Source organism: Ischnura elegans, chromosome 5 (assembly GCF_921293095.1).
Source record: "Ischnura elegans chromosome 5, ioIscEleg1.1, whole genome shotgun sequence".
Taxonomy (NCBI): domain Eukaryota; kingdom Metazoa; phylum Arthropoda; class Insecta; order Odonata; family Coenagrionidae; genus Ischnura; species Ischnura elegans.
This window is the reverse complement of record NC_060250.1, coordinates 27,872,158-27,895,289: the sequence shown is the minus strand read 5'-3', so window position 1 is coordinate 27,895,289 and position 23,132 is coordinate 27,872,158. Positions and strand designations below refer to the sequence as shown.

At 39.3% G+C, this 23,132-nt stretch overlaps 2 protein-coding genes across 3 annotated transcripts in view; one reads left to right on the top strand and one right to left on the bottom strand.

Moving 5' to 3' along the window:
- LOC124158637 (TLC domain-containing protein 2-like) overlaps positions 1–17,658 on the bottom strand; it is an 83,815-nt gene extending 66,157 nt beyond the window's left edge. Inside the window, exon 1 of the mRNA XM_046533827.1 lies at positions 17,150–17,658. Within this exon, the coding sequence (XP_046389783.1) occupies positions 17,150–17,352 (203 nt within the window). The 5' untranslated portion in view covers positions 17,353–17,658. The remainder of the gene's footprint in view (positions 1–17,149) is intronic.
- A 1,286-nt stretch (positions 17,659–18,944) lies between these two features.
- LOC124158636 (INO80 complex subunit B) lies at positions 18,945–22,128 on the top strand. Of its 2 annotated transcripts, none has more exons than XM_046533825.1 (8): positions 18,945–19,044; positions 19,178–19,403; positions 19,474–19,576; positions 19,654–19,855; positions 19,948–20,074; positions 20,163–20,263; positions 20,702–20,880; positions 21,821–22,128. In XM_046533825.1, exons 2-8 carry the CDS (start codon positions 19,304–19,306, stop codon positions 21,975–21,977), a joined length of 969 nt encoding a protein of 322 aa, XP_046389781.1. In that variant the 5' UTR covers positions 18,945–19,044; positions 19,178–19,303; the 3' UTR covers positions 21,978–22,128. The 2 variants fall into 2 exon arrangements, with proteins under 2 accessions (XP_046389781.1, XP_046389782.1); XM_046533826.1 differs by having other exon boundaries at positions 18,973–19,044; positions 19,181–19,403.
- Positions 22,129–23,132: the final 1,004 nt, after the last annotated feature.

Genomic DNA, 23,132 nt, shown 5'->3' with positions numbered 1-23,132 from the left:
TACAACAGTAATACTATAAGGAATACAGCAAAGTTTACCTTTTAACCTATCATGTCTCCGTTCCACAAAGTGAACTCGCGAACCAATGACTTCATCAATTTTATTATATGGTTATTTACATTGCGCGGGGGAACAAATTATGCATTTATCTTTTTTGCCTTGTGTCCCCCTAGTGGTTTCCTACCAGTCCAACGTGAAAATGAAGTCCGACCACGACACTACCTATTTATTGGCACACCTTATTGGCACGCCCTTCCATTCTGAATTGCTCGAGTAGCCTGAGGTAGTAGTAATGCACAAATAGGTTGCCCAGGGGCGGTCTGGAGAGATTGGGGGCCCTCGGCGAAGCCTCATATTGGAGCCCTTCTTTCTGAAGGATTCGGTGCTCTTTCGGAAAATGTTGGGAAATTGCAAACCCGTAAATGGATTTTGACGCTATTCTGAGTCTTTAAACTGTATACAAATTCAGGTTATTTTAGTTTTTTTTTAAATATTTCAGATCAGTTTCAAGGAAATAATTCACTAAATAGAAAATAGAACCATAAAACATTATTAAAATTTATGTTACGTGAAATTTTCAATTTTCATTGTATTTTTTCTTACTAAATTTTTTTTCTGTTTTAATTTTTATACAGTTTAAAGACTCAGAATAGCGTCAAAACCCATTTCCGGGAATGAAATTTCCTAACATTTTCCTAAAGAGGACCGAAAATCACGAAGGTGATGCATCAGGATTAAAAATAATAAAATCTTCTTGTAAGTATTTCATTTCATAACTGGTTCCATCTCCAAATATTATACAGAGATGCGGTATTGACACTTGGCCTCCTAGAGATTGGTTACTGCGCAAAAATCCTATGCGCAACATTTTTCAGAGGTTCACGCACTGGTCCTTGTCAGTGGCTATAAATAATGACTTCAATGCTAATGTCTCAAAGATTTTCAACCATAAGGAACTCTTCCTTTGGTGTAAATTTACTGCGTACCTGCGTGTAAAGGCAAAGGCAAAGTGAAACAACTTTTTGAATGCTATTCGCAATCAATCACAATTTCTGTGTGAGAGAGAGAGACCTCGAGTTAACATTCCGTTAAGAGTGCATGGGCGGAATATCTTGGATTATGACCAGCTCACCGTGGCGCGCGGTCACTAGTAAAGCAGTGGAACTGCCCGGATTTAATGTTCTTCCGAGGAATATACAGTCGTGACTGCGTGACGGCGAAGAACGAAACAGGTTCGTGCAGATAGGACTGTAGCCGCGATATGAACATTTTAGGTGGTAAGACAGGTATAACAAAATGCAAATTTGTACGGAAATTATGTACTTGCGGCAAACCAATCTCAACGAAATGAAACGCACAGATCCGCCCACTGGCGCACTCATGAATGGCTCAATTTACGCAGGGGAAGACTGGCTACCCAATGGCCCCAAAGGGAAAATCCCCCACAAAAAACGTGAGAGACCACATTTAACTGATCATATTTAAGTAACAAACAAACAAGGTTAACAAAAAAAACTCAAATCAAGTCTTTTTCGTTCTTTTGACGTCAGGGAAAATATGTCAATAATTTTATTTTTGTCTCCCTTAAAAGCTAAGTGTTTTTCAACACCCATTAAAGCTGTGAGACCAAAATTTTCTTGAGAAGAAGGATAACCACTACAGGGGCCTCGCCAGTTCCGCACCAGGCGAGGAAAGCGGCAGCTTTGGGGCCTCGCAGGCTCCAGAAAAGAAAAACGAAATTCAATTAAAAATAACAAGAAAATGTATTGTTAATGTGAACGTTCAAATTTCGTAAAACACAACTTGGATTGGTGATGAGTCAGGAAAAATTACAAATTTTCTCTAAAAGTAATCTGGGAACACATGATGATGGGGTGGGGGGTGAAGTTAGGCGGGATGGAGGGGCTAAAGGTTTGCTTGGGGACCACTTTGCCTATCTTGCTTCGCGGTCCTAAATCCGGCCCTGGGTCTCGCATGTTCGTTCACTTTACAGTTCGCGAACCGGCAGGATCCAAGGAAAATGGATGGTGCTGAAAGAGCACTGGGCCCCACCAGGACAATCGGTAGGGATGGCAAAAAATTATATTAATCGATTATTCAATCATCTGATTAATCGTAAAAGTGCTCCACGTTATTCGATTAATTGGTGGACAGTTAATCGATTATTTGATAATCGGTTGTAGATAATATAATTCAATCAGCACGATTTTTTATTTAAAAACAATAAAAAACTTTAATATTTTTAAAAACAATAACAAAATAAATTGCATGAAATTATTTATATTACGACTAGGATTGAAAAATACAAAACATTCTTTATTCTTCGTCATTTGAAATCTCCACATTAAAAACTCCTCCCCCAACCCAAGATTTCAGAAAAAATATTTTTGACTGCATTTTTGTGGTCAGTCTTTTTCTTTTTTCATAGGCCGTCACTCTAGCCTTCGAGAACAATCGTTCAGCTGGTGCGGAAGTACATATAAGGTGGCAGTAAGTTCATGAAGCCAGTGATAAATGAAATTCATACTTCCCATGCTTCACCTTTATTTTGCTTCAGTCCTATAACTGAGGAATTAAGATAGAACGTACCCTCGTCTGTAAGATGAGTACTTGCATTGCTGTCCAACTACTTCTTTTTGTGAACGAGACCATTGTGTGTTCATTTATCCCGATTCTTGATTATTTCGACTAATTGCATCAAATTCTATTAATCATTGAATTGATTGGTTACTTATTATCATATCATTAATCGATTAATTGAAAGAAAAAATCGATTATTTCCCCCAAACTATTAATCATTGCCATCCCTAACGTTCGGGGACTTCGCCCGTGGAGCCCTGAGGGGATTCCCGCCTGTCCTGGTTAATCCGCCCCTGAAGTAACATTACAGAACACTTTTAAGGGGGGATTAAAAATTGGTTTGGATTTTTGAAATTCATTTCATAAACCGTCGGGTTTGGGTTTGCTGTTTTGAGGCGTTAAGATGCCATCATCACTTAGGGGGGATGGGCACAACTGTAGACGATTCTCAATTCTCACCTCAGCGATCACTACAGGTAGTTGCAAACTCATTAAAACGTTTTTTGCAAAAAATATATTCCCATCAGATGGCATTCAGGTCATTGCGAATGTGATTTCCCCATCTCGAATTATCGTACTTCAGCTGAATTGCAGATGACTCAGTATAACAGGTGGCCCGCCGAAGGTGACTTAATAAAAAAATATCAAGGGATTCAAACCATTCTTCCAATCAAATGGACATTGTTTTTAGACTTTGTAATAATTGGCATTATCTTTAAGCCTGATATTACGAAGCAATAGGAAAAAAATATTCGTCAGAAAAAAATAACGCGCACTTATAGGCAAACAAGAATCAGGTGTAGATAGTGTAAACGATCAAATCAATAATGTAAGTTTTATTTTCACCGCACGCACTTCAACGCACGAACGACGCATTTAAAAAAAAAAGAGAATATAACTATTCGTCGGAAAAAACATACGCCAGGATTTGGACACTCCCACCGTTCACAATTCCATTGAATCCGATACGAAAAATCAAGAGTGAGGTCAGCGAACACAAGTTATCAATGGTGCGGCAACATTTCCGAAAATACGTTATCACATAGAGTACCACTCGGCCGAGCCATTGTCGGCTTGCCAGTCATTCATCGAGAGTGGTGATAAGAGGAATCAATTGGTCCGAATTCCTTATAATCGCCACAGAACGGCAGATGTGAGCGCGCAAGTCACCCCAACCCATTACAGCGTCGATTTGCGTCGTTCCAGTCGTACGGAGACGAGGCTCGCCACGCGACGGGTGTCGTTGCGGCATAATAGAACTCAATATAAGTAACAGAAGCAAGCGGAAAAGGGCCATCTCGATTTTCTTTAAATACTTACAGGATGTCATTCCGCTATACAAGGTGTCTCATTTATCTTGACCACCCGAAAGAACTTTATGTCCAGATGCAAATTCAAAAATATGTGTCAAGCAATTGTTCATTAGCCGTCAGGGGAACATTGATCAGCATGACTGCCTTCCTTGTAGCTTTGTTATTTACAAAGATATGAACAGCGGTATGTCTTTTTTAATTGGAGGAAATGAATAGCCGAATAAAAAATATACTTAGGTGCCATCTGTAAAAGAAATACCGCTGTTCGTATCTTTGTAAATAACAAAGCTACAAGGAAGGCAATCATGCTAATTAATGTCCCCCTGACGGCTAATGGACATTTTCTTGACACATTTTTGAATTTACATCTGGACAAAAAGTTATTTCGGGTGGTCAAGATAAATGGGACACCCTGTATAGTGAAATGACATCCTGTAAGTATTAAAAGAAAATCGAGATGGCCCTTTTCCACAGGTTTATTTAGAGTTGTTCGAGTTCCGCAGTAGGGTACATTTCCGGGTTCCGCCTGCGTTGTCATATTAATGGCTTGACATTTCGATGGCATTAAATTACTGTATTTCAAACAAGAAGGATTTCTGTGATACGATATATTTTTTTTGGGGTTCAAAGGGTAGGGAGGTACACACAACTCTCCTACCCACGTGGTCAGGCCACGGTTTTGGGTTCAATAGCGGATGGGATGAGTACTGATAATTAAACCCAGGGATAACATCATCAAATAAATAATACCATCATTTAACTCCGGTAACAGATCCTACGGAGAATAAAAGACAGAAATTCCGTGGGAAATAGAAAACTGATAACCATTTACGTTATTCTCTCAAGGAAGTTTTTATTCCAGCAGGGTAACACGCGATGCTCATATATTGCAATAGTTACTCCCGATGCTCAATGGATTCTGAGGGTTTGCATAACCTCCAGGCTCAATAAGAAGTGGCGAGACCCACAAAAACGACTTTGGTCCGATCAGTTACGCCGCAAACCAATACGAATTCAAATACCAACTGTGGTCAATTATTTCTTAAAAGAAACGTGATTCCAAAGGTGTAAAAAGCAGAACTAGCAGTACATGAGGTCTTGGCAGCTCTAACATAAAAAATTGTTCTATTAACAAGCTTCTGTACAAATTCAAAGATTAGGATAGTTTTTAATTTACCGACGAGCTCAATTTAATAACAACTATCCTTGAACATTGTAAAACACTCAAAAAATAAACGCTTAACATAAGCTAACAGTTATCCACTATTCCATCGACGAATCAATTTTTATTAGGAAGTCCAGAAAAGTTTTTTTTTTTAAGTAGATACGTCAAAATGAATCACGACTTTTGAAAATTTCATTGCCTTAATTGAGTTAAAATTACTTTTGACAAGCATAATTAATACACTATTACTAGTACAATATAAGTAAATAAATGTATAGTTTAAATAATAAAAAAGTTCTCGATTTATTCTCCAAGTAAGAGTTATGCAGGTACCAGACAAGACAAAACACAGGAACTAAGAGAATCGTAAGTAACAAAATGCGTCGAAGGCTCCAGGTCAAATTTTCCACGCCGAATTCAACTAACTTCAACGGATGGCGTTTATGACAATATGGTATGTTCACGCTTTGGTGACGAATGTTCCCTTAGTGGCTATCATAGAATTTATCGTAGACACAGGCCCAACCAGTTTTGGCAACAAACAGTTCTCTTGATAATCGCGTAAACACGTAGAAACCGGTAATGCTCGTATCAGCAAGATATAACGTGAAAATTGATTAATGAATTTTTAGAAAGAAAAATAATTCTCTTTTTCGCAGGTCATGACATAGAGAGTAAACGAAAGTAAATGTGCTAAGGAAAACAGCGGACACGAAGTTTGTGTGGTAAAATAAAATTTCCAACCATTTTCAGCATTTGCGCGCAATTCCCAAGGGAAAATAACAAATTTCCTTCTATGAGGTCGCAGATTACAAAATTTCCATTAAAAAATCTTCCGCCCATCCATGATTGCAAGCACGGGTTGAAAACGGTCGGACATACCACCATGGCGTGGAAACCGCCAATTTTAACTGTATTCACAAGAATGAAATCAAGTTGATTAGGAAAGAAAGAAAGCAATACACTCTATGGGATCGTACGCAAACTTTCCACTGCATCGTAAGTCGGTTATGATAGATCGAAAAATTAAAAAAAAAAACCTGTAATTAACCGTAGGTTTATATGCTATCTACTTCCCTCACCGTCGCGACGCTTCGCCGCCAAAATAAGGTTCTAAATCTCCACAGAAAGAGACAGAAAGTTGCTGACGTAAACCCTGAATAGCGCTATCACTTTTTCCGTCCCAATGAATGATAGCTCCAGCGATAAGTTTTCAGGGACCAAGACTGTTATCGCTCGACCCATCATTTTCTGGATACCACGGTCATTCCCACCATCCTTATTACCATCCCTTACTCTGTCACCTACCGTATTTACAACTACCATTCAATTAAGAGCCAAGCGTGGCGTTACAATCGTTGTTAGCAGCTGTGCGTGAATGATGGCTGAAGAACGGCGCCAGCGACGGAAAAAGCGACGTGCAGAGAGATAGAGAAATGGGCTGGGATTTTAATCCCTCGAGTAATCGCGGAAAATGATCGCGTGAATTGGTCATTGTTTCCGCCATCATTGGAGCTATCCCTAGGAAGGGATGGAAACAAATGATCTTGTGATACAAGCACTCTCCGATGTTTTACGATCAAGATGGGCCCTATGCAGCATTCCCTTCCCCCGGTTTGGAACGATAAAATGTGGAGCGGCAATGATTCCTTGAAGACGTAACAAACTTTACGAAGCGGTGGCTAACTTTGTTTATACCCCTTCGGTTGCAGGGGAAATACCCAGGGGCGGTCTGGCCAGGTCGGCCAGTCGGCGATCGCCGAGGGCCCCGAGCTTAGGGGCCCCCCACAACGCCCGCGTCTATCGTGAAGTGTGTATGATAAGTGTAATCTAATGATTTGATCGTTGGATCATTCTTCCTCATAGAATGATCCTCCACGATTGTTAGAACATTAATAGCGTTTCGCTTGGTTTCGTTAGTAGTAGGACCCGCCCGCCTCTGTGACGGTGCGGGATTCCTCGTCCCTTCCCTTCCTTCCCTATCCTTACCCAGGAGGTGTCGTTGGGCCCTCATCGCGGCGATGCCTCCCATCCTTTTTCCTTCCTCTGTCCTCCCCCTCTCGAGTGGCACGGGCGTATGTCTCAAGGCCGTTTTACACGCTACACGGAATTGTGCAGTCTGACGTACGTGTGAAGGCGCAATCAAAATTGCGTCGTGTAAAACGGTGAATTGCTAGAACACGTGCGAGAATGCGTGGATGCGAGACGGCAAAATAGCCCCTGTTCTAATTTCGTGCATGCATTCGCGCAATTCCACGCCATTTTAGAAATTAATGCACCTCTAACCTGCGCAATTCCGTGTACCGTGTAAAACGGCCTTCAGACTTGGTTCCCGGTCCTCGAGAGCGTATCCTTTGCGGGGCCCGCCCTGGGACCCCCGAATCCACTGTATGATAAGTGTAATAAAAAGACCCAAGTGTACTTGAACCAAAGTTTTTTTTTGCCGCCGTTATTAAATCCTATGTTTTCATTGGATGCACTACTTACGACATACTCAGTGTAATACGATTATCATCATCATCATTAGTCAACAATCCTAAGAATGGTTTGACGCAGCTCTCCATTTCTCTCTCCTATCCGCTAATCTCTTCATAGCTACATATTTATTCTCTTTTACATCCTTTATAACCTGTCCGATATAACTCATTCGGGGCCGTCCCTTGCCCTTTTTCCCTTCCACTTGTCCTTCAACGATTGTCTTCATCAGACCATCGTGCCTCAAAATGTGGCCAACTAAGTTGTCCCTTTTCTGCTTAATGTTTTTAGGAGGCTTCTCTTTTCTCCTACTCTCCTTAGCACTTCATGGTTACACACACGGTCAATCCATTTTATCTTCATCATTCTTCGGTAGCACCACATTTCGAATGCTTCCACTCTGACTTCTCTGCTGCTGTCAACGTCCAAGCCTCGCTTCCATAGAGAAACATACTCCATATGTAGCATCTGATGAATTGTTTCCTTACTTCTATGCTGGTATTTACAGCTGTAGGAAGATTCTTCTTTTTGTAGAAAGCCCTCTTCGCCTGCGCTATTCTACTGTGTATTTCTTTCTTGCTCCGTCCATCGCTGGTAATTCGGCTTCCCAGGTAAGGGAACTCGTTCACCTCTTCAAGCTTATGCTTTCCTAGGTTGATGTTTGTTTTAGCCTCCTCTCTTTTACTGCAAACTTATATCTTAGTCTTCTTTTTGTTGATTTTCAGCTGATATCTGGCCATTGTCCTTTCCATGTTTGTCAACGTCTTCTTCAAATCCTTCTCTGTCTCGGCTATGACTGCTATGTCGTCAGCAAATCGCAGCATACTAATTTTTTCTCCGTGGATATTGACACCCGAAGCTTTCTGCTTGATTTCGTTGATGGCTTTCTCTATGTAAACATTAAAAATTAAGGGGGAAAGCGCACAACCTTGTCTCCCCCCTTTTCTTATTCTCGCTTCTGCACCCTTTGGTCCACATTTGATCACAGCTACTTGGTTTTTATGCAAACTATGAATAATTCTACGATCATTGTAGAGTACGCCGATTTCTTTCAAAATTCTAAGCATTGAATTCCATTCCACGTTATCAAAGGCCTTCTCTAAATCGACAAATGCTATGAAGGTTGGTTTGTTTTTCTCCATTCTCTTCTCTATGATCAACCTAAGAGCCAAAATTGCTTCCCTTGTGCCCCTACTTTTCCTAAATCCGAATTGGTCCTCACCCAGGAATTCTTCTGCTCTTCGTTCAATTCTCCTGTAAATGATTCTTGTCAGAATCTTCGACGCATGCGTCGTCAGGCTTATGGTCCTAAATTCTTCGCACTTCTCAGCTATCTTCTTTTTGGGTATGGGAATGATGACGTTCTTCTCGAAGTCACTAGGTAAATCTCCTGTTGAGTACATATCGCAGATAGTTTTATACAGTTGAGTTAAGACCTTTTCTCCTGCATTTTTTATTAACTCTGCTGGAATGTCATCTATTCCTGGGGCCTTATTCTTTCGCAGGTCTCTTACTGCAGCGTCAAATTCCGATCTTAAGATGCTTGCTCCAATGTCATCCTTTTCAACTTCACTTTCCTCTTCGAGAACTTTTGAGCTAAGTTTGCTCCCGTTGTATAATTTCTCCAGGTATTCCTTCCAACTCTCGGCTTTGTCTTCGTTTTCAATTAGAATGTTTCCATTCCTGTCCCTTATGCTATTACATTTTGTGTTTCGTTCCTTGAAATGGTTCCTCACTATTCTATATGCCGCTTCCACTTTCCCTTTTACGAGGTTATTTTGTACATCCTCCATATGTTCCTCATCCACGCTTCTCTGGCTTTCCTCGCTTGGCGGCAAATCTCGTTCCTTATTCTCTTGTAGCAAGCCTGTCCTTCCTCAGTATTCGTATTCTTATACTTTCTCCTTTCTTCAATGAGGTCTAGGATTTCATCCGTGATCCATGGCTTTTTCTTAACACGTTTTCTTATCCCTAGAACTTCTCTAGCGGCCTCCTGAAATCCACTTCTTAAGGTAGTCCAGTTATTCTCAACTGAGTTTTCAGACTGATCTAGTCCTATCTTGCGCTCCACTACTTCTTGAAAGGCCAGTTGATTTTCTGGCTCCTTAAGTTTCTCTAATTGCCAGGTGTTCTTTGCTGATTTCTTCAATTTCTTGAATTTCAGATGGCATTTCATCATCACTAGATTATGATCACTGTCGATATCTGCCCCCGGGTAGCTTTTACAGTCCTTTATCTGGTTTCTAAACCTCTGCTTCACTAAAATATAGTCTAGTTGAAATCTTCGTTTGTCTCATGGCATTTTCCATGTGTATCTTCTTCGCATGTGATTCTTATCGATTAATAAAGAAATAAAATAAAGGTGCCAGAAGATGAACTTTATGCTTTTTTGATAAGGTTATTCGAAAAGGCTATTTTAGAGTTTTTTTTAGATTTCAGCACGGTTTCAAATAAAATATACACTAAACAATAGAACCATAACACATAACTAAATAAATAACTTATAAGCTGTAAAATTCTCACTTTTCATAACATTTATTTCTAAAGAAATTGATATTTTTTATTAACTTTTACCTGGATATTTAGTGCCAGAATAGCGTCAAAATTCATTTCCGGGAATTCAATTTCGTAAACATTTTTCCCGGAGGAAGACTCCTTAGTAAAGGGGCCCCCAATCACCCCAGACCGCCCTTGGAAATACGTGTGTGCGGGCATCTGCGAAGAAAAAATTACTTGAAAGTCCGACCCTCCCGTCTTATCAGCCCTTCTTATCTTTACGGCCATAAACTCCGTCTTCCTTTAGAGGAACATTTGGCTACCCTCTCTTCTTACCCAAACAAGACCCTCCGCAGCTTTACGGGGACGGCAAACTATCGCCAATAGCCACCAAACATTCTTCCATAATCCATTCGTATTAATATCTTGATTTCTGTCAGTCTCACTTGAAGTGGATGGTAATTAACTGACTTCCTTGGATTTTGAAATTAAACCAAACAAAGTTAAGGAAAAAAACTTCATACAAAAATTCTTTTTACAGATGTATGGCTACTTAAAAATCCTGATTTATTGATTTGAAGATTCACAAATCAATCACAGAATGGACACAGCCCTCTTCGCGAACCTCGACCAAACGCTGGTGAGGGGCAGTGGTTCATAAGAGGCAGGATTCCCCACGTAATATGTAACTGGGGAAATTGAAAAATTTTCAACCTTTAACGTGCCTTTACTGAGAGAGTTTCTATTCCGCTAGCTTAACTAACGATGTTTGAAAAAATTATCGATGAATAAAGCCACTCATCAACGTATACCAGACCTAGGGAACATTTTTGATGTGATGTATAGCACACAACCAGGGCGCCGTAGAAAATGACGAAAAGTAAAGGAAAAATTTCGGTCGAAATCGATGATGATCATCAATGAAAAGCTCGACTTTAAAAAAAATCGAAATTGGAAGATCGATTAATCCATAAAAAGCGACGGTTCTTTAAAAAAACAGTTTGCACAAAAACATGTTTATCATTCGTTCGAAAAACACTGCAAAGACTGATTGGAGATTTGGGTAGTATAGGTAGAAAATAATTAACTAAAAGAAATGCTTGAAATATTAGTGGTAAAAAATTTACATAAGCATGCATATCCAAGCTTTGGGATCACCGCTTGGAACCATTCCGCTTCACTAAAATTTTTAAGGCAGATCAACAAATTAAGGTTCTTTCTTGGTAATCGAGGGCGTGCCCTTCCAAGTTTACTGGGCTTAGAGAGAAGTCTAACAAATGGGACGGAGGACGCTATGATAGACCGATAGTGACGCTGCTGACAATGAGATCAAAAACGAAGTTGAAACATCGATAGTCATGGCTCGATCTGGATTTCCTAGATCTTTGACAGTTACCATTCGATTTCCGATTTCAATCGAAATAGATTTTTCCATCACTAGTAACAACTCCCCCTTCACCCAACGAACTCCACCCCTGGAGCTTGAGAGTCTTCTATAGCTCTGCCTCTCAGACTCTTGACTCCTTCGAACATTTTACGAAAAAAAGGAAAATTTGCGATCTGCCGGCCGCGCCTGAAGGGCAAATTAACAAGCGAAGAGGATGAATATAGGGATAATACTAATTTCGGCGTCGTTGAATCTAACCATACCTCCATGGAATTCAAATATAGCCATTTCTGTCACCGTTACCACACAGAGTAGTTGGCAGCGAATTTATCAGATCAGAGATGTGTGAGCTAAGCCATTTTAACGATGGAACTGGATCCGAGAAGTCGACTTCTGTAAACATCACCAAGGACGGACAAAAGGATCACGAATCCGACGTGGGCGACTTAACTGCATCAAGTTCCTTAGTGAAAGCAACCAAGAAACGAAGAAAAATCAAGAGAATACCTCCCGTCCCAGGAGAGGTTTCGGAGCGGAAAAGAAGCATCTGGATGAGTTGAATTCTCTTGGTGGGATCACGCACTATATTGAGGCGTTGGCGTTTTTGTAGTCGATGTCGAAATGATATTATCGCGACGTGACGGTCAGTCTTTCGGCTGAGTGCGCAAATTAAACGCGCTCTCAAAGGGAGTTGTGAGCAGAGGAGGAGATAAGGGGAATCTAAAAGCATTCCACTCTGAAAACGGATGAAGGGATCGTAGTCAATAATGTTTTCCAATTGCCCGAAACGCGAGCGATGCAAAAGTTATTGACAACATATTTGGTTGAATTGAAAGATGTAAACTCCTCGCACGATATATTAGTATATTGCATTTATTAATGTTGAAGATATAATTATGTAAGCAGTATAGCTCTTTTGGAATTATATCGTTGCTAACGTTATTTTCGTAAATGACTAAATTGTCATCATACTAGAAACTTGGTAACACCTCAAATCGTAAATGTTTTTTAAAAAGTATTATATAATAATAATGTAAAATATATCATTACATGGCCAAATACGCAGCAGGAAGCAGCATTATTTTTACGAAGACTGAACTCACTACTATATTTTCACATTCCATTTTGTTAATGATGTACATTTTTACGTTATTTTCAATTGTGCATTGACCACAATTCTGGAAAAAGTAATCAGATATTTTTCCGAACAATAATATTATATAGTTTTGTAACCATGCCATGAGATGGAAAAAAAACTCATTGAAACTTGGTGGCAATGACTGAGTCAGCCTTCGTAACTGGAAGCAACAGCTCCCCTACTCCGAAAATTATCATCGGCACGCAGGGAATATGCCAAATGGTAAACACATCAACGGAATACCTTGCTAGCCACCTAATGCGTAATATAATTACGCCGGAAGTAATGGAATGATCAGAAAAAAAAGCTGTGACGTTGTAGAAGAATAGATACTGATGACCGTTGGATGAAAATCGAGGAGGTGCAGAGAAGATAATGAGTAGAAAAGGCACGGTGGAGCACAATTAAGACATAAGCACCTTCGGCGGGTCAAGGAGGCTACGTGGAAGATCAAATCGATGGAAGTAAATAAATTGGCATGGGATAGGACAAACATTTTATCACAGTTTTACATAACATGTAATATTACCGTAATTTGAAAACAGCTTATTCTTCATAAGGATCTACTACATACCTGAAATTTTCAAGATGTTAGCGCAAGTATTAAGAAAGAAATAAGTAAATCAGTAAGTAAAATGAAAAGATCAATACAAAATATATGCTGGTCGGGAGTGATGAATACGGAGAAGTGCGGGGGTTTCCGAGAACCTCATACGAAAAAGTGATAGACATTAAACGCAAATGCGAAACTCATAAAATATTTCTATTTAAATGGCAAAGTAAATTAAATAGGAAGACATACTTATGGTATTACATGGTATGTATCCGTGCTCTGTGCACTATCAACATAAAGTATTTCTTACATTCCTTGATTTATTATGCTTTTGGCAAGGAAAAACTAGAAATGACAAATAAAAATATCCTCCGAAGCATTATTTGTGAGACATAAGAACAATTTTTGATTTCATCCTGCTAATGGGGGAAAATTATCATAGGAAAAGCAACTACAGCCTATAACTTCTATATATCAATCATTATGCCATGATAGTCATTAAATTCTCTTTTAAACTTGGCCACGGACGGCAATGGACGATCTAATAGGCTACTAACCAGGCGTGCCCTCCGAATCCTTTAGGAAACGAAGACGACGGCGGACATTGAGTAGGAGGAGCATTGCCACAGCATCTATAGGGCCCGGGGGGAGGAGGGGGACTGGTTACGCAAGGGCCCAGGCGGCTACGGGACCAAAGACTCCAAAAAGGAACTAGTGAGCAAGTTTTTTAGCTTTCCACAAAACATTGGAGTTTCAAATTTAAAGCTGTAGTTCGTTATTCAGTAGTTAATTATTTTTAACTCACAATCTAGACATTAATTATGTTAACAGCCGCCTAGAAAATACTTGGGTGAACGGGGCACAAACGGTAACGGTAAAGTAGATCGAAAGAATGGGTATTTTTGGATCGTTTAAAGTCTGTATGATAGAACTATGGCGCAATTTTTACAGTCGACATGTCTTTGAGGTTGAAATAGGTCTTCAAGACCGTCCGGAGCCCCGGCAGGCCTGGGATAAGTATCGTTCCCGCACGAAATTAAAGTCACCAAGGATTTTAGTTTCGACCCGGAACGAAACTCTACTCCCAGGAGAGAAACTAAATTAGAAACTCCCCTGCTCATAGTTAAGTTTCGATCCCAGAAGTTGAGTGGAGGGAATAGTTTCGACCCATTTCATGAAAGAATGTGGAGATGTTAAAGTATTGAGAGCTTAAAAATCGAATAGCCAGTTTGCGTTCACCGTTCTCCGGATTACGGTCAAAATATGAGTGCCATATTCATCTAATGGCTGTAAGCCGAACCTCAACTCCATTATACCATATTTCGTACACTGTGTGTGGGTCGAAACTATACTATTTGGTGGTGAAGTACGTGGTCCCTCTAGTGCGAAAACATAATCTGTGTTTCGTTTCAGAGGTTTGGTTTAGTTTCGACCCAAAGTAGTTTTGACTCCGATTTCGTTTCGACCCTGAATTTAGCTCTCCGGGTTAAATTCTTCTTCGTTTCGTTTCTACATTTCGCTCCCAGGAACGAAACTATTGAAATTTTACTGGTTTTGACTTTCGTTTAGTTTCGACTGCCATCCCTGATTTTCGCCCGACCGCCTGGACAGTCCAACCCGGAATACGATAGCAAAACCTAAGTTTGAGCGGGGTCATGGAATGAGCCGGAAGCCAATTGTAATCTCGCAATACACAAAATAAAATAAAAACAGAAGAAACAATAGCCCAACACATAGGACTTTGAACTGCCCGGATCTGAGCACGTAAAGGAAACGATAAATAAGGCTATAAGTCAACGATGTCACCCCAGCACGGCAAGATTCGGGGCCATTACAAAAATGACAACCCGATGACATCATTGACCAAAATTATACGGCCACAGTTGTACGGTCAATCCACCTCATTACCCAAGGCAATGCCATGATCCGATGAATTTAGCCATCCAAACATCGAATTTCTCCATGCTCTGTGGACGATCAACGTAAGTGCTAACATTCCTTGATTTATAATGAGTTTGGCGAAGACAAGTTAAAAATGACAAATAAAAATATCCTCCGAAGCGTTATTTGAAAGATCTAGGACCACTTTTTTATTTCATTCTGACTAATGAATGGAAAATTATCACAGGAAAAGCAACTGCAGTCCATACTCCCTACTTCGCATCAATCTAAAATCTAATCAAGGAGGAAAATATTCAAGTCATTCCCACGCAAACAAGGCGTGCGTAATTTGAATGTAAAAGTACCGTCTGATGAAATCCTAGCAATTGCGAGGCGGAGTTTTTTCGCGTAACGACGACCTGGCAACGTTGCGGTCGAACCACGCCCCCTCGCTAGGCAGAGAAATCAAAAGAAATAAGCGCGTAAGGGAAAAAGAGAGTGGCCTGGTTCCCCCTTCAACCCTCAGATGCAAACAGTGGAGCCACGGTCATATGAGGAACACCCACAACATCAACAGATCGAAGTTTGTTTACCACCTCGAGATGATTTCTGCTAGTGACAAGGGTTAAGAGTTGCCAAGATCACTTTTGCTTCCCGGGAGCACGAGCGAGGAAAGAAACAATAGGACGAGAGGAATCGCCGCTCATAACTTTAATCCAAAAAAACTCAAGGCACAAAAATTCTTTATTATCCACCAAAACCTATATATAACATAAAAGAAAGAAATTCACCAATCAATCCTTTTCCTGGGAAATGAAAACGAACATTTATTGTCGCTATAGTTCACGCACATCCCAATCATGACGAAAACATTTTTATTGACGTTTTCCTCAGTACTCGCTTCGGCTTAAGCCTTCGCCCTCCACGGATCAACGGGAATTTTATAAGACAACTTTAATGTTCAAAGACACCAAATTGCACCAACTATAGGACTTGATTTCTTTAACAAAAATTTATTTGCATGCAATTTAATCATGATGGATACATCTGTTATCCTTCATGATTATCGTCACGATATCCTACTTCTTTGCATCGGAATTCTCCCCAATACTGAGCAATAATGACCCCTGGCAGAATAATAACGACGCTGGATCTTTTAAATGAAAGATTATATAATTTTTTCAGACATAAAAAGTTCTCCTTTTAGTTTTAAACATGATAAATACAGGAAAACAAAACACTTCCCCAAGTCTACGGGGCACAAAAATACAACCTATTGCTTAAAAAATATCATGCAACTGGGCCACCTCACGTGCGTGCTCATTATCTTCACAGCAAACATTCGATAAATCACGACTGGCCTTCTCTGTTGCCCCAAAACCATCTTAAAACACTACTCGTACACCCCTAGTAGAATAACAACCGTCCCAAAAATACCCCAAAAAATTATATCGAAGACCACTTTATGCCACCGATTATACATTAACACCACACCATGCATCTTTTACCCCTCTAAATTCGAACCAAACATGAATCAATTATTTCGGCCAGTCCTACAGCCATCCTTCCACGGAACAAATAAGAATAATTTGGGACATTCTTATATTTCATATAAATTACACGTTACTCCAGCTATTTTTAACCACGTAAAGCCCAATTCAAACAATATTTTAACGAAATATTTGTTATGGTAGCCTGAAAACTGGATGGCACGCAGTGCAATGTCAATTAGAGCGTATCAAACGCATCGTATATATAGAGAGAATGTTATATAACACGTCCCATCGCCCCACTTGGACCAACAGACTCCCCCTAAAATACCATTAAAAAACGTGAATTAAAAAAAATTAGGGAAGAAGTAAAGAACGATAATCTTTCGTTGTATTACCTACTTTGAAGCCGGAGAATTGACGGTGTTCATAATTAATAGCAATAATATATATTATGAGACGTACGCTTTCACTGTTTAAGCCTGAAAGTGACACACCCTACTCAACAAAACCTTAGTACATAGGAAGTTTCGAAAATATGACAACTTCGCGCTGAAATAGACATCATCCACCCACAACCAATGAGATGGCCCATTATTTGTTTTCAACTCCATTCACAGATAAACCTCCTGATTCAACAAGCGAGAATACCAGCAGTCAATGCAACTCACCAAAAACATGACCAGGATCCCGCAATGAAGGAATGTAACAGGGAGTTAGCTGTGTTCCTCCATTTCCACTCCTGGCTTTTAGTTTTCTTGGCACATGAGGGAACCACACGTCGAAGCAACAGATTGCTAGCAAAAAAAGAGGTTGTACTTATTGCAGCCCAGAGAAATCCGTAATTGGTACCGACAACTTTGTCAACATCCATGACGCCAACTATTGTCTATCACTCGTTGATGTTGAAAGGTAAACACACAGACGATGAATACTTTCAGCTAGCTGTGTCGCTTCACGTCCACAGCCCCCTCAACCTCTCTCTTCTCTGCCTCTCTGCCCGTCTCTGCCACTTGAGCACACTTGAAAGGGGTACTGGAAGCGTGACATAATCCCAGCGATTCAGCCTCGCCTCCATCTCACATTTGCTTATTAACTTCCCAAAGAAAAATAATTCGATGATTTTCCCATTTCACGAAACAATTATGTGGATAAATGTGCAATTCTAAAGTCATTTAAGTCCGAAAAATTTAAGCCGTGTCCCAACTCGTTAGCCATTAGGCATCATGTATTTAGCCAGCCAGATTCTGGGCAGCCAACCGCAAGGGAGCATGAATTGGGACATCCTTACGGAGGTGCTGCCATCTACTGGGCACTAGGCCAATGCAAAACAAGAGATAATCGGAATGATTTGAACAAATGATGAACAAAACCCACCCTAAATTGTTAAAAAGTGATTTTGAGTATTAGATGTCGGAGAAGAGTATTTAATCATAATTTTAGTATCTTAGACAACCTTTTTGTAATAGTAAAGTAGGGGTATACTTTCAAATTCGTATTTTTAGTTCCGTATGGTTTTGTTAAAGAGGTTTTAGCTAAGTTGGTGGCGAAATGTTAACGTATATCCCTTTTAATTGGTTTGTAATATTTAAATCGTCTCTCAACCAAGTACTTTTTTGAATTCCTTATATTTTAGCAATTTAATTTTTAGTTTTGTATTATTAGAACATGTCTATTTAGTCTATTCATACGGTTACCGTCTGATTTGGGATTTATTTTCAAAATTTATTTAAAGTATGGTTTACGTACATAAATCAGGTTTCGGTATCATCTTTTAATCACCATACATTTTAATTTTTGTTACTTATTCCGAGTATTATTACAATTTCGGGACTTAGTCCAATAACATATAATAATAATTGTTTATTCTTACGGGTGTTAACCTAATGTACAAAAAGTGTTAAATAATAATTTAGACATAGTGTTACATAATTAAGAATATATTAGAAGCATATAAACATCAATAAGCATTATTTAACACGTTAGAAAAGTAAACGGTAGCAAAAGATAACATGTGATCGGTATAAAAAGTTATAAAATAACATAATCATACACAAGAAGCATATAAACATTATTTAGCATTAAAATTAACGCCGCCTTCTCTTTAACTAATTTCTCCGTAATTCTTACACTTCCATTAACGCAATTTCATTATTATAAACAAAATAAAAATTAATAATTATTCGAACAAGTCTTAAAATATCAACACTACTTGCAAACAAGTACTATCCCTTGTTGACAGCCATGATGCCCTTTCTCCTGAAGACGCTTTGCACGCTTTGAATCATGGGAAAAGTGGGGCGAAGGATGCACTCCTCGATGCCTAAATCTGGCGGCCGCGTTAGCTGCCTAAATTCCCTCCCTTATGCTGGCTAACGAGTTGGGACATCCTTCCAAGATGGCGTCATGGCTAAATCCTGGAATTGGCATAGCCAAATGGCCAATTGGGACACGGCTTTACTCTGATAAACTTAGTTTGTAATTTGACTGTATGTACTTCCTGTGTAAACACAAGAGTAACAACATCCGGTTTAGCCGGTCTTGGGTCTATTGTGGGCTGTCCATGGTAATTATCCATGAGTTTTGTTTTTTCGTGGAAATATCAATCGTGAAATGAATGATATTGGCAATTGTGGGACAGTTTAATAGCGGTCATACGTTGTCACGGTGGTGAAAAGTTTTTTAAAAATTTTGTGTAGCAGATGAGTGGAGAGTTACAGTTGCGATTTGCATGTTTTGAAATTCATTTGATGATAATACGGCGGTTTTGGTCCGTCCTTGCGGATTGAAGAAAATCCTACTAGACTTTCAAGACATAATTGAGGATGAGTAATGCAAATAACTTGATAAGGAAACCTAGAACGATAATATCCAAGCCCTTGTTGAAGCAGAAAGAGACAAGTGAAGACGATGAATTGAATATTGGTAAGTATACCTAATTTTTCATTGAGTTTCTTCTTGTCTTGTTGACTCTTTTGATGAATATATTTTACAGATGCTGGGGAAATATCTCCATTAAAAAAGCACAAAAGGCACAAGCACAAGAAACATAAAAAGAGAAAGGCATTAGATGAAGAGGCTGGACCATCAGAAACAATGTATGTTTGTGAAATGGATTTAATATTAGTTTTTGAATTTAATAGCTTATTTAGACGATGAATTATTTCTGAAACAGTGGGAAAATGTTTGAATCAAATGAAAAGTTCAAAAGTCGAGGCCCTGCGTCGGAAATGGTCGATAAAACCCATAGTCAGTCGCAGAGTACCCCGTCTCCGAAAAATACGGCTAAGAAGAAAAAAGGGAAGGGTAAGGATAGTGGTACTTCGAGTGAGGAAGAAAGGTGGCTTGACGCTATTGAGTCTGGGAAACTTGAGGAGGTTAGGCGAATACTATTTAAATAAATTTGACAAATCGTTATTGTGGCATCAGGTTGTGTAAAATGTACTTGTCAACATGTTTTGTTCTGAAGGTAGATGATGAACTGAAGAAAATAAAAAATCCCAAGTTAATGACAGCTCGACAGAGAGCTATGTTTGAAAAGAAGACAGACAAAGAGCCCAGCCCCGGTGGCGAGCAGCTGCTCGCATTACCCACAGGTAACAAACTCGAGATGTTGTGAAGAGAATGGTAATGGTTTACCTGCGAAATTCCATGTGCTAGTGTAATCTTTCATATTCATGTTAGGTTATAAGGAGGTGGTGGTGACAGAAGAAATGCTTAGGCAGAGAGCTGTTAAGCTACAAAAAAGGAAGCAATTGATGGAAGAAAAACGTGAGAAGGACAAGGTTAGTTAGAAATTTCGTGGGTCGCTTGCAAATTCGGTGAATGGAAATTTTTTTAGCAAACTGTAATGTTCTGTCCCCTTTCTTTTGTTACACTTTTTACACATTCTAGCTGTAGAGCATTAGAAAAGGAGGCTGTTCAACAGCCTCCTTTTCTAATGCTCTACTGCTAGAATGGGAGCTGCCTCCTTCTCAGTCTTAGAAATTTTTCATACTGATTTTTCAAACTTTTCCCGGACTTTTCATTTTCACTGTGTAGCCCTTTGATGGTGAGCACTATTGTATCATTTCTGTGCATGATTGTCGCACAACTTCCTCTCATTCCCTTACCTTGCAGAGTTTCACTTGTATTTAAAATTTTTTTCTATTGATAAGAACCGAGATTTATTATTGTATCCTTTCATATTCACTTATTTATTGACTCTTCAATGATATTTTCAGAAAAAAACGATGGACAGGCTACTTAGAAAGCAAGATTCCAAGACGTCCAAAGTAGGAAGGCCAAAAGTCTTCAGTGTTCGGAAGCACATTCCTAGGCTTCGCTATCTGATGACAGTGAGTGGTTACTCACTTTCAATGCCGCAAGGAATGGATTTTCCTCTCAAAGCTCTGACAGTGGAGTGAGTATTTGCTGGGCTCTGTAATATAGGTACTCCTATCCAAGCTCATTTAGTCTTATACAAAAGGATAAAGAATAGAAAATGGGATAATTGAGCTCTTCAGGCTCAAAGATACATTTTGGAATGAAAACTCAATATATATAATATCTTCCACTCTTTGTCCACCTTGCCAAAATTAAATAATGTTGGTGTGTGGGAAAGGGGAGAGTTTCAGTACAGGGACCAAACCCCAGCCTCTCAACTCAAATAGCCAATTCACATATAAACACTTGTACACACACTCTTACACACAGGGGCGCAGCCAGGTATTAAGGCTAGGGGGGGTTTCAGGCGCAACTAATACTGAGGGGCTTGGAGTATTGCATACCCGCCAGGGTAAGCGGGAGGTGCAGAGGCCTTCCGCTGGAAAAAAATTAAGATAAATGATTCAAAATGGTGATTTTTACGGCCTTCTGAGGGATATTTTATCAATTCTTACACTATTTTATGAGTAATATTAATCCAATTAAGTAAAATAGATTTAACTTAAAAATTTCTGTGAGCTCTGGGGGGGTTTTATCCCCCAAACCCCCCCCCCCTTGCTGCGCCACTGCTTACACATACAAGCAACGAAAGCAAGAACCTTTGTGATGTATAGGGAGATATTTGTATCAGTACCTACTTATTCTTGGTCTGCTTTTGTATGACAGAGTCGCTGCAGTGGTCTACTATGCCCATTGAATACAAAAACCTCTTGAGAATTTCTGATGGCTGCTGCTCTTCATTTTCAATCTGTGATTTAAATAATTACCATGAATTTATGTTAGAAATTCAAAAGTATGGTTTGATTGAAAATTTTGGTGTTTGTGTACATATTTAGCTAGCATTTTTTTGTCAAATTTTCACTGGTATCTATTGCTAGAAAATTATTTTCTTAGGATTAACTGTTCTATTTTTCCAGGGATCCACCAAAACCTGTTGCCTGTGCTGTGGATGGATGTTTTAACTTGAAAAAATACAATTGCTCAAAAACTGGACTGCCTCTGTGCAGTATTGAATGCTACAAGAAGAATTTGTTGAATTTGGAAAAAGCCAGTAATGTGGTGCTTCAGGAGTAGATGTCAGAATCATATTGACAGTTGTTAAGGAAAACATATAGTGCGTGATTTTTCGTTATTTATTTAAGAAAAACTTTCCATGTACATTCTCTGAAAATGTGCATTATGTATTTGTATGTCCACATATAAAATAATTGAGTTAACCATTGTACACCAACTTTTCTGTTCCCAATTGATAAGTTCTGTCATAGGAGTTCCTACCATCATGATAGGCACAGGAAATTGGGAGAGAGTTTTGTATTTATTCCTCATGATTTCCAGCTTGCATGCTTCCTTACCCCTCACTATATCCATGCATTCACTGAAAGGAATGATTGGATTATGTCTGAAGCAGGTGTTCAGCTCATCATTTATTACTGAAGAGTGAAAGAACTTATTTGCCTCTTTTTTCTTTCTACTTGCCTACTTTTTTATAATGGCCTGTGTACATTTACTTCTAAAAAGACTTCTCTTGTAGTATTACCTTGCTTTTTTTGTCGATATGTTAGCTATGTACGGTCTTGATGAAAGTTAGTTGTTCCAAATTGGTTTGGAAGCCCTCTTGCTTCTTCCACCTACCTCCATCTGCAGGTACGGAGGTGTTGGAAGGAATGTACGACTCCACCGTTAACAAGAATCTAATCATGGAAATATCAAGTACATATCTTCATTCAGGTTGTTGGACATAAAAGTGAAAGGATTAATATCAACATGCATACAAATATGTAGTACAATTTTTGTGTTTACCAATTAATTCTTCCCTCTCGTTTCCATCATATATCCTCTGTAAACATACGAGGGGGGCCCAAAAATAACAGGACGGAAATCACTGTGCTCGTAACTCTTATGCTCTTTTGGGCTTCTCCCTCTAACTGGGTGTTATTTCATCATTTTTGAGTCAGCATGCGAAAAGGCATGGTTTCAGGCAGTTGTAGCATGCCCCTGTGATAGGTAGTTTACATTCGAAGAGTTTTATGGTCTCTTCGATTTTTGATATGGCTGATATTCGAGAACACTGTGCAGCGTTGAAAATTTGTTCACTGCTCTGTAAAATTTAGTCGGACACGGTTAATCTTTTGTGTGTGTACAGCTTGTAAAGAACACGCCTTATAAAGAACACGCCTTTTAAAGAACTGAACTGGAAGAGTGGTATTTGGAATTAAAACATGGGAACAT

Coding starts and splice junctions, on each gene's coding strand:
- LOC124158636 (XM_046533825.1), top strand. CDS start 19,304: ATGAGTAATGCAAATAACTTGATAAGGAAACCTAGAACGATAATATCC. Junction 19,577..19,653: donor GCTGGACCATCAGAAACAAT/GTATGTTTGTGA, acceptor TTTCTGAAACAG/TGGGAAAATGTTTGAATCAA. Junction 20,075..20,162: donor GCTGCTCGCATTACCCACAG/GTAACAAACTCG, acceptor TATTCATGTTAG/GTTATAAGGAGGTGGTGGTG.